At 42.0% G+C, this 12,142-nt stretch overlaps 1 protein-coding gene across 1 annotated transcript; it reads right to left on the minus strand.

Annotated features, from left to right (window-relative positions):
• Positions 1–2,156: 2,156 nt before the first annotated feature.
• LOC117830707 (leukemia inhibitory factor receptor-like) lies at positions 2,157–11,284 on the minus strand. The gene is made up of 17 exons (XM_034708948.1): positions 10,797–11,284; positions 9,324–9,475; positions 9,096–9,237; positions 8,608–8,874; positions 8,372–8,501; positions 7,183–7,319; positions 6,955–7,100; positions 5,747–5,900; positions 5,610–5,671; positions 5,199–5,421; positions 4,907–5,086; positions 4,711–4,812; positions 4,461–4,625; positions 4,233–4,361; positions 4,045–4,138; positions 3,883–3,946; positions 2,157–3,093 (listed from the first exon to the last, which is right to left on the minus strand). Exons 1-17 carry the CDS (start codon positions 10,864–10,866, stop codon positions 2,620–2,622), a joined length of 2,691 nt encoding a protein of 896 aa, XP_034564839.1. The 5' UTR covers positions 10,867–11,284; the 3' UTR covers positions 2,157–2,619.
• Between the last annotated feature and the right edge of the window lie 858 nt (positions 11,285–12,142).

Here is a 12,142-nt window from a genome sequence, read left to right on the forward strand (position 1 = left end):
ACAGTGTGTAGTAGGGGTGAGCCCGACTAAGGATTTGCTTGGTCGAATCTGATCATCAGATTTTGCCCATAGTCGACGAATAGTCGAATGTTTGTTGTTTTTCCTTATTGACCCAAAGTCTGCATGATGGTGACCACATGACAATATTACGCATAACCCTTTACAATTAAGAGACTCGTAGCTTAAAGTAAAAGGGACAACATAATATTATAAGCATAAAAATAAGATTTTTTAAATCTATATTGCACGCAAAAAAACAAGGTGATGGAGAGAAAACTCAAATAAGGCCACCATCTGTTAAACATGGAACAACGCGCCGTTATAGAGTAAGGAATCAGGAGATATTTAAAAAGTGTTCACACAGCGGAGAGCAGCGTTGCGGAGGGTAGTTTGTCCAACTTAAGGCTAAACATTTGTATAATGTTTAAAATCAAACCTAAACCATCTAGAGGGTTTTTAAATCTCTTAACAGGACCTTTTAAACCAGCCTTTCATTGCGTCTTTATCCGCTTGAGTCTTTTCAAATTGTACGCGAGGAAAACCATTGTGTTTACGGGCAGCAAAGAAGTGCGCTCCTTGCTTTGTTGACTGTAAATCCTGTCTTTGAGAATATCCTCTCTGATGATGCGGAGGTGGATGGGATGTTGTGGATTGTTTTTGAGGCTTCGGACAGCTTTGGGTATTCCTGCTCGTTCTTTTGGCCCCGTACAGTTTTTGTGTGGTCCGGTAATCCTTGATCTCACAGCCCTCTTCATGAAGCTGCTCCTCATCTTCATCACTATTTTTTAGGATCAACTTAAGTTTTATTTCCTGACATTTTTAACTGCCATGAACGTAGAAAGATTTAAAGGCCAGCTGAGGTACGTCTGCTCCTCAGGTCCCCGCTAAATGGGAGAGTCCACTTTTAATTACCAGGGGAGATTTAATTACCACTTCAAGGAGATTTAACACTTCAAGAGCTGTTCTCAGAATTACATTAAATAAGTTTATATTTATATAAAAAAAATTATTTTTACGGGAAACAGGAAAAGAATGTAAAATTAGACATTGAGTACCCCCATGCTTTGAATGGAATGATCCACGTTTCATATGCAAATATTCGACTATGAGATTGGCAGTTGACTAAGGCTTGTTAGAACGAATCGTCGAATATTCGTCTATTTGGGGTCACCCCTAGTGTGTAGTATTAAAATGTGCAGTGTGTAGTTTTTAGAGGTGCAGTGTGTTGTATTTTACGGTACAGTGGTTGTATTTAAAGGTGCAGCGTGTTGTATTTAAAGGTAGTGGGTAGTTTTTAAAGGTGCAGTGTATAGTTTTTAAAAGGTGCAGTGTGTAATTATTTAAAGGTACAGTGTGTAGTATTTAATGGTACAGTGTGTAGTATTTAAATGTAGTGTGTAGTTTTTAAAGGTGCAGTGTGTAGTTTTTAAAAGATGCAGTGTGTAGTATTTAAAGGTACAGGGTGTAGCATTTAAAGGTGCAGTGTGTAGTATTTAAAGGTGCAGTGTGTAGTATTTAAAGGTGCAGTGTGTAGTATTTAAAAGTACAGTATATAGTATTCAAAGGTGCAGTGTGAAGTTTTTAAAGGTGCAGTGTGTAGTATTTGGAGTCACAGTTTGCAGTATTTAAAGATACAGTGTGTAGTATTTCGAAGCACAGTGTTTAGCATTTGAAGGTACAGTGTGTAGTTTTTAAAGGTGCAGTGTATAGTTTTTAAAAGGTGCAGTGTGTAATTATTTAAAGGTACAGTGTGTAGTATATAAAGTTACAGTATGTAGTATTTAGAGGTGCAGTGTGTTGTATTAAATGGTCCAAAGTGTAGTATATAAAGGTACAGTGTGTAGTATTTAAAGGTGCAGTTTGTAGATTTTAAAGGTGCAGTGTTTAGTGCTTTTGTAGGTCTTAAAGTGTCACCATCAGCATTTATATCACTGTCTCATGGCCATCTTTAAAACTCTTTACTGAAGCTTTAATTCAGCTATGCAGCACAATAAAACACTAACCTGCAGTTTAAATATGGCCTTTAAAACACAGTTTATGATTCCATCCATTATGAGGTTAATAATTAATGAAGAGGTTTGGAAGAGAAATGTTCCTCTGCTGGAAGTATAACAACTCAGATATCTTAAATACAACCTGAGAAGCGTTGAGAAAGCTAAAGATCCAAAACAACTAGTTTAATGTTGGAGGAAAACACAGTAAATTGACGAGTACACTGATATCCAACAATGTGTTTGAGTTCAAGTATAAAAAACAAACAAACAGGAGAATAAAACCAACAGCATCTCAACAGTGTGCTTCACTTCACATTACAAGCTCAGAGTCCACACTGGTTCAATCTTTAAAAGTGTAGCTTTAGCTCCCTCCAGTGTTCACATCAGAAATCAAGTATCACACACAGTTTGTCACACACACACATACACACACACAGTATTGGCAAGACAAATGCTACTTCATCACGCTCTTTGGACCTTTCTTTAAGTACCTTTAAACTCCAGAATGTGTGAAAGTAAATGTGCTCTGTTTTAGAAATATCTAATCACATCTTGAAAGCATTCCTGCCATGTGGAAATATAAAAACATAATAACATCTGGGCTTATGAGCCGTCCATGAAGCATCTATGAGTGAGGTAACACAACATAAGCAGAAACACAGGACATGCGTTTGTCCTGACGCTCCTCTGTCTGGTTCACAGAGACGTTCCCAGTCTTTTTCTGAGGCAGGTATCCATCACAGCCTCTCTTCGAATGAGCTCCCTCCTGAGGTTCAGGACTCCAGCTGCACGGCTGATACTCCGACTCTGTGGTCAGGTTGTACGTCAGGTTTGGAATCAGACTCTTGGATGGAGGTGGTGGTTTCCCTGACTGAGCTGGGACAGCAATGTAAGGTAGACTGAAAGGCTGCTGGATGCAGTTTCTCACAGACTGGTTGTAGTAGCTTTTTAAAGTTTGTGCAGAAACATAAGCAAGGTTCTCCTGGGTCATGTAGTCGTACACAGGAGCTCCTGGTTTGCGGTGCAGCTCTGGGACTTCCATGATGTCTGGTTCGCTGTGGTGAGACTGACCAACATGAAAATGACGACTATTATCGCCCTGGAAGACAGAGAAGAACACCTCAGAATCCACAATACAACGTAAACCTACCCACTGTACCTTTAAATACTTCATACTGTGTCTTTAAATCTACATTCTGCAGCTTTAAATACTACACACTGTACCTTTAAATACTACACACTGCGCCATTACATACTACACACTATATCTTTAAATACTACCTACTGCATATTTAAATACTACGTACTTCACCTTTAAATACTACACACTGAACCTTTAAATACTACACACTGCACCTTTAAATAAAACACTGCACATTTAAATACTACACACTGTACCTGTAAATACTACATTCTGTAACTTTAAAAACTACACTGCGCATTTAAATACTACACTAAAGATAGAGTTTGTAGTATTTAAAGGTACAGTGAAGTATTTAGAGGTACAGTGTAGTATTTAAAGGTACAGTTTTTTTGTTTTTAAAGGTACAGTGTGCAGTATTTAACTGTACAGTGTGTCGTATTTAAAGGTGCAGTACGTAGTATTTAAAGGTGCAGTGTGTAGTTTTTAAAGGTACAGTGTGCAGTATCTAAAGGTACGGTGTTTTGTATTTATAGGTGCAGTGTGTAGCATTTAAAGGTACAGTGTGTCTTACTTAAAGGTACAGTGTGTTGTATTTAAAAACGACAAACTGCACCTTTAAATGCTACACTGTACTTTTAAATACACACTCCAACTGAAGCTAACTGTTCTAGTGAATGACCTAATGAACTGATCATTTGTTAAATTTTTGTACTGTCTCTTTAAAGCATGATTGTTAAGACCTACCGGAGTAAACCAATTATCTCTTAGCACTGGCTTCGGGATGGGAGGATAGACTTTGTGTTTGATGCTGTTGGATTCAAGAATACATGAAAAGTATACGTCAAATCAATATTCCTCAGATATAATTATTGATCTCTTTGCATTACAGAGTGTCGACTCGCTCACCATGACCAGTGTCTGTAGCAGAGGATGGTGATGAGAGAGAGGAGGCCAAAGACGGACACCAACGAGATGGAGACGACCTGGATCAAGGCATCAGCTGAAGAGTAAAGACAGGAACATAAAGGAGTAAATAAACGACAGGTAGTGTTTCTTTGTTTTACTTCAGAGTAAGGATTACAGGAGCAGCATACTCAGAGAGTTTAAGGTGGCAGTGATAGATGACGCTCCACATTCCCCTACTGCTGTCTTTGCCTTCACTGTGAAGGTGTAGGTCGTGATGTTGAGGTTTGTCGCCGTCAGGGTGGTGGCATCAGGATTGTCTGAACCAGGAGAGAGGCGACACAAATTATCTTTAATATTCCTCTGATTTAATATTTGTTAAGGACAACTTTTCCTTAAAGATCTCGGGTTACTCTTACCCGTGCTGACGTTGCAGACGATCTTGTTGTTGTCGTCCTCACAGTACAGAACAAAGCCAACGATGAAGGCGGTCTGATCTCTTAAAGGTACAGGCTTCCACGACACCACAACGTCTGAATCCTGCTGGTTCCATTTCAAGGATGTAAAAATGCTGTCTTTCATTCCTTAAAAGAGAAAAATGACTGAAACACTGCTGGAGGAACATTAATTTAAAAAGTGTTGCATTAATTTAACAAACAAGAATCTTACTTTGCTCCTTGATGTATCCCTCTCTCCTTTCTAGCAGCACCGGAGCCGTGTGTGTGCAGGCGTACACTGACAGCGTGTATCTCTGACCGTCTCTGAAGTTTTCTGCGTCACAGAAATAACAAAACAAGATATACTGAAACACAAAATGTGACTTCATGTAGGTGTAACTGTGCTGTAAGCGAAAATTCACCCTCACTTGAAACTACTCTGGCTTTAGTCTGATCTGGAGACACTTTCAGCCACTCCATCCTGCAGCTCTCTGATGTGGGACACCAGTCCACAATGTACCCACAGCCAGCTGCAGGACTCTCAGACCACGATAGATTGAAGCCGCCGTCGCTGCCGATGATCCGAGACGTGTTCACCGTGGTTCTGTCTGAAAAGGAAGAATCTGATGTCAACTTTCAGCCACAGCTTAAATATAATTTGTTGTGTTATTTTTTTTGTCTCCGTCACATTTTGCTCAAACACCTCTCTTAGCATCCTACCTGGTTTGCGTCTGGGGATGATGATGGTTGATGGTGATGAGCTGCCGTTTATGTTCCTCGCCCTCACAATGATGATGTGCTCCTCAGCCGGGTCCTGATCGAGGATAACACTGTGACTCTTTCGATCTGCTGTGGTTGTATTTCGCTGTTCTCTCTCTGTGGTTTTCGCCCAGCTCACTTCATACTCCAAGATGTCTCCGTGACTCTGATCTGCTCGTAGCTCCTGCAGAGAGGAAACATCAGGACTTCACTCACAACTGAGTATTTAAGTTTCTTATCAGCATTACTAATGTTGGAAAATGACACGCAAAGCAGAGTGTCAAAAAGCCTGACTTGGATGACTCAGAGTTAAAGCTTCAGATGGTTAAAAGTAGTTCTTGACCTCATACAGACGAACCAAGAATCCCTCACCTTCCAAACAACAACAGTCTGATTCTCCTCCGTCTGCATCCACACATCCAGAGCGTCTGGAACTGTAAAACAAATGAACCCTCAGTGACTAGAACACCAAACATACCTCTCAGCTTGCTCATGTTTTAAACTCTTACCGTCCCCTCGTGTGTGGAAGTCAACACTTGTGCTCCAGTCGCCCCATTTCCACAGATGCTGAGTGGTCCCACACCGTACTGTCGCCTTGTAGTTCCAGTTTGGTATCAAATCCATCACGACTGCAGAACGAAGGCCGATTCCAGGGGTTTTACTCTTAGGGAACAATATGGAAGACTTTTAGACTTTATACTAAGAGTTCTATCTCTCAGAACACAGGAGTTGTTGGTCTAATGCTCCCTTGTTCCAGGCTTTGGTGTTAGAGGCATGTAGTTGCTTCTAATGTTGCACTAAAGGTGCTTCTCAACCGCAGGAACTTTCCCAAGGAACTAGAGACCTTTCAACAGTAGGAACCAGGGTCTACATTTTGGTTAATCTCCCCCTGAAAAGCCCCTGCTCTTGGGTAGTACTCTCCAAGGGTCCAGGAACTTTGGGGGTGTGGTCTGCAATGCTGAACGTTTCTGATTGGTAGAGTACCCTCAGTGTTTTTAATTCACCCTCCGTCCTCAATAACATCACACACACCTGTGATTCACTTGGTTTAATAACTCCTGAACATTGGTCTTCTCTGAGCCTGATAGTGTGAATGCATCTCTGTCAGCTCCCTGTGTTACAGTCTGAAGAGTGACCCTGTTAACTGGAGACCTTCAGCTGAAAGTGTCAGTGTTTGTGGAGTTTACAACAGCTGTTGAAACACAGAAGGAGTCCTCAGGAATGCATCCTAGTTTAGTTTTTATTCAATTGTCCAAATATCCTCATCAGATATTTAATGATCAACAGGGTCCACACCAGTCCATCTCTGACATGGCTTTTAAAATCTGTCTTCTTGCTGTATTTCGAGCGTTTCAGACGTTTTGTCTCTAGAGCTCGTCTCCTTCCAACTGTTGATCTAAAACAGCACAATAGTTATCTTTTTCATGCCGGCCTGTCTGTCTCCTTTCTATGGTGTCATCTTTGTGGTATGGTCCTGTCTCCTTCTTACTGCCCTCTACTGGTCGGTCAGTGTAGTGTGATTACTTCTATTACTTCTCTATGCTGTCCTTCTTGTCGACAGGTTCATTGATTCAACCAAAAACCTCTAAAGATACAGGAGCTTGTTGGCAAATGGCCTGTGTTTATGTGTGAGTGTGTGTGTGGCCATAGAAAAGAACGTTCTGTGATAAAAGTCTTGTAACGGCTGCTTTAAGGATTCCCTCTTCTCTCTACTCACCGTGGCTTTTGTTGCTTCATGGCTGACGTGTACTTGACATGTAATATCCAGATCATGGTAGCGCTGAACCTCCCACTCCCACGTCAGGGTGACGTTTCTGGCGTTCACAGTTGAATCTGACACATTCATTGGAGCAAACATGCGCACTGAGATAAAAGAGAAAGTTGAATGTTATAAAACATGAAAATAAAAACTAGTCCGTCCTGTAGAGAAAGTTTATCATCAAACCTCTTTGCATCAGGTCAGCTCGGTCTGTCAGCTCCACCTGCCCGAGAGGATTCTGAGCCATCAATGTCCAGTTTCTCTCACCAGCTTCCTCTTCAACTTTCAGAGAACATCTCCCCATAGAGCTGTTCGAACAGTTCCTAGAATACAGAAATTCAAAGACATATACAGCTCAGATTATTTCATGTTAACTGCTTCATTATTCCCCACAACTTAAACACAAAGGTGACTAAAACTACGGCTGAAATATGGAAATTTGTAATCTGAAATTAGCTAACTATAAAGGTTACATCAATGCAGCAGTTTCTGATTTAGAATAAGATACTAGTCATGTTTTTAAATAATTATTACCATTAAAGAAGCTCAATTGCAAATTTCTAGCTTTTTCTCAAATTTTTTTTATTTCTCTGATGGCCCTAATCCTCCTCCGTAAGGCCTGTTAGCATGGAGGAGATTCCTCTTGTGCTGTTTTTTGATCGTGCTTTATTGCAGATGGATTCACTGAATCAACACTTGGAAGGAGACGAGCTCTAGAGACAAAGAGGATTCAAAACGTCTGAAACGCTCCAGTTAAAGCAAGTAGAAAGATTTTAAAGTCACGTCAGAGATGGACCGGTGTTCCACTCTAAAGAGCGACCCTGTTAACTTGAGACTCTCATCCCTCACAAACGTCTTTAGATGATCATTAAATATCTGATGAAGATATTTGGACGTTTGAATAAAAACTAAACTAGGATGCATTCCCGAGGACTCCTTCTGTGTTTCAACAGCTGTTGTAAACTCCACAAACACTGACACTTTCAGCTGAAGGTCTCCAGTTAACAGGGTCACTCTTCAGACTGTAACACAGGGAGCTGACAGAGACGCATTCACACTATCAGGCTCAGAGAAGACCAATGTTCAGGAGTTATTAAACCAAGTGGATCACAGGTGTGTGTGATGATATTGTGGACAGAGGGGGAAATAAAAACACTGCGAGTACTCTACCAATCAGAAACGATCAGCATTGAAGGCCACGCCCCCGGAGTTCCTAGACCTTTGAAAAGTAATACCCCTTGAGCAGGAGCTTTTCGGGGAGATTAATTACCCAGGAACTAAATGTAGACCCTGGTTCCTGCTGTCGAAACACTTCTTTTTCTTGCTCTTAAATTGGTCAATTTTTCATAACTAGTTTTTTGTGCATATGTGCTACCTTCCGTTCAGCTGATGCTTCGTTGAGATCTTGCGTGTTGATAGGTTTGTTTTTCTTCCCACCTCCCAATAACAATCAACCGTTTCCATGTCTCGAGTTTCACACTGAAGGTCTCGGTCACCTGGTGGATCTAACCCGAGGGAGGTATGAAATAAAACAAAGAATAATCAGCTTTTTTTTTTTTATGATTGAGCCTAAAAAAATAGGAAATCCTGCACAAACAAAGTCGTACTTACAGCCGATATAAGCACAGGCCCCGGAGTTAGATGACTGACACTTAACATTAGTGCAGCTGTATTTTGACGGCTTATCCAGGAGGACGGTCAGAGTGTATGTGTGATTGCTGATTCTGGTTATTTTCATGTGAGATTCATTGTACCCCGACAGGTACATTTTGTTAAACACCTCTCTTGCAGGCAGGATGCAGCAGAAGGTGGCGGTACTGTGAACAGCAAACACTTTGCCCTGAGGGTACACCTCCGGCTTCTTGGAGGCTCTTTTTCCTGCAGACGCAACATAATTACACAAAGTCGGACTCTCTCTTATTGTCACACCAGCAGCTTTTCTCCCCCTGCACCTATGTACTCAAACTGTCCTTCTTTACTCTTCTGCAGTTCTGTTTGTTGTTCAAATCATTCACTCTCACTCCCAACATGAGCATTGAAATCAAAGCAGAGAAGTTCCTGATTAAGTAAATAAAAAGTATAAAGCGTAGAGTGTCTACCAGGTAGCGTCTTTTCTTGTGTCCTCGTGCTCATGTTGGATCTGATCCTGACTGTATGGGACGCGCACTCCAACACCAAAGACGACGTCCACCTCCAGGAGTGAGTTAATCCAATCTGCTCCGACATCACAGCCACTTCTTCCTGCAACCAGAGGTGAGTTTGTTTGAGCACTCTGAGGTTTATGTCGTGGAGATGGGATAAATTAGGGAATAAAAACAGTCTCTTACATGATGTACTTCTTGCTCTTCAATCAGAACCACCACCTCGTAGCGCAGCCCATCTCTCGCTGCAGAGCAGGACGGGTCGTCCTTCCATGTCGACATGATCGTCTGGTCAGAGCTGGTGAGTGTCAGATTCAGGGGTCCACAATGTGAGACTCCTGAGAAAGGATGGATCATTTAAAACCCCAGAAAAGGCAGAGCAGCTCTGAGAAAAATTACAACCCTTCCTGCAGGCCTGCGCGTCATACCTCAAGTCTCTATGAATAGTGTGGGAGATCTAGCCTTCAGTTATCAGGCCCCTCTCCTTTGAAATGATCTGCCTGTCAGGATCTGGGAGGCAGACACCCTCTCCACCTTTAAGAGTAGGCTTCAAACTTTCCTTTTTAATAAAGCTTATAGTTAGAGCTGGATCATGCTTGGACCACCTTTTAGTTGTGCTACTATAGGCTTAGACTGCTATAGGATAAGACTGCTATAGGGACAGACTGCTATAGGCTTAGACTGCCAGGGGAACTGAACCACTGGGATCCTGTCTTTCCCTCTCTCTCCTCTCTACCTGTCTCTTACTTTAACTCTTCCTGTCCTATTAAAGTTACTAACCATAGACCTTTCTGGATTCCCTGAGCTCCCTTGTCTTGTAGGTTCCTCTGGATCTCTGCTGCTGTGGACATGACAGACTCCAGCTGCTGCAACTACTACTTTCCGTCTCACCACTATCATCTCTCTCTCTCTTCATCTCCCTCTATCCCTCTCTCCAACACGGTCTCAGCAGATGTGTCTAACATGAGTCTGGTTCTGCTCGAGGTTTCTGCCTGTTAAAGGAAGTTTGTCCTTGCCACTGTAACTTGTTAAATGCTGCAAAGTGCTCTGCTCATGGTGGATTCAGATGAGATCAGACTGAGTCCTGTCTGTAAGATGGGACTGGATCTGATCCTGTCTTGATGTTGGGTCTTTGTTAATAATAGAACATAGAGTACGGTCTAGACCTGCTCTGTTTGGAAAGAGTCTGAGAATAACATTTGTTGGGATTTAGTGCTTTATAAATAAAGATTGATTGACTGACTTCTGGGCTGAAATTCAGACTCAACCACCTCATTTTCTTTGCTCAGTGCTTTTAGTGATGAGTTGAAAATGTGGAAATGAGTTGCTCCTTCTGAAGCTGTATGTCTGGAAAAACTTGTTAAATCCAACATTTTCCTAAGTCTATAATCTGTCATATAAAAATGTCCATCCATGCTGCTCCAATGTGAGCAGACATAAAGCATGCAACAGTTCAACAAACTAAGGATTACATCACTTCAACATCCTCCTTAGACAGGCTGCAGGCTAACAATGTCTGAATGAATATTAGCAACAATCTTGTGTTGATTCAAACAAGTCCAGCATTGCTTAACAACAAACAATAAAAATTACATTGTAATGTGAGTTAAAAATCTGGCTTCTTTTAGGCTTTAAGGAAAAAAGAGAAGACGTACTCACCCCCTTCGGTTCCATCCTTATCTTGTTTGCTCTTACAAAACAGTAACACCAACAGTAACCATGTGATCATGACTGATTATGTTCCTGGTCTTGCTTCGTTGTTTGTTGTCACTTCACCTTAAACATCCTCTGATCACACTCAGCGGAAATACAAGTCGGTTACAGTGTCAAAACTTGCTCCAGGTCCATGTTCATGAGACGTTTCTCCAAAGGATTAATTGAAATGTTCACACGAGGCAGCCTGAGTGGTTAGAGTTAGTTGAATCTGAAGTCTGTGCGGGCTGGGAGTCAAACGTGAAAAGAGTCACGGTGTCAGCTTACAGAAAACTCCCTTCCAAAGAAAAATGATGATGCATACTCAGATAGTCCATTTGTATCTGGAGTGAATGTTGTTGCGAAATCCACGTCGATCGGAGCAGGAAGCAGAGATCCAGTTGCTCGTAACCGTGACTCACAGCAGCCAGATCAGACATGCACCTCCTGAACTCTGTTTTTTTTCTTGGTAACAACTTCTAGAAGTTATTTTCAGTATCCAAATCTGTGGTAGGTCTTCGTCCAGATGGAAGAAATCGTGTGGAGTTGTTATTTCTGGTGAGTCAGAGTGAAAGCAGAGGACTTCTGGGATTCAGGGTGTTTAACCGAAGACAAACAAAGAGTGCTGATTAAGTTTCACAGAAAAGAAAAGTTCAGACAGAGGATGGATTCCACAGATTTTTTTCCCCTTAGAAACAAGTCAGGGGATTCAGAGGAAGAGAAGGAATGTCATAAAGGGGCTGAAGCAAAGTTAAGAGAGCATTTTTATTTCCTTTCCTCCTCAATGGAAATGCAAAATGTGGGAGCAGGGGGAGAGGCAGAGCGTGCAGCAGAGGGATGTAGAGCATGCAGCAAGGAGAGGCAGAGCGTGCAGCAGAGGGATGTAGAGTGTGCAGGAGGGGGAGGTAGAGTGTGCAGCAGGGGGACACTTAGTGTGCAGCAGGGGAGGTAGAGCATGCCGCAGGGGGAGGCAGAGCGTGAAGCCTAATCCAGTAAGAGGGGGTCTAGCACAGATAGCCTTCATGCCCTGTCTGTGCCTTCTTCCTAACATCTCTATGCCAGCTCTTCTCTCTGTTTTGTATCTCATCTCATAAAAATAGAGGAGCAGGGGAAGGTAGAGCATATCCCATGACTCATACAGGGTCAACTTCATCCAAAACAGGCTCTTCGCCCTGACTCACAGTTCCTTTCCTCTTTCTAACATCGTTCAACAAACTCTTCTCTCTGTCTTCACTCTCTCATCTCCCAAGTAGGTGGAGGTAGAGCGTACAGCCTGGCTCAGCAAGATGAACCTGAGCCCAAATGGCCTCACG

This window comes from Notolabrus celidotus, chromosome 19, assembly GCF_009762535.1.
Source record: "Notolabrus celidotus isolate fNotCel1 chromosome 19, fNotCel1.pri, whole genome shotgun sequence".
NCBI classification, from domain to species: Eukaryota; Metazoa; Chordata; class Actinopteri; order Labriformes; family Labridae; genus Notolabrus; species Notolabrus celidotus.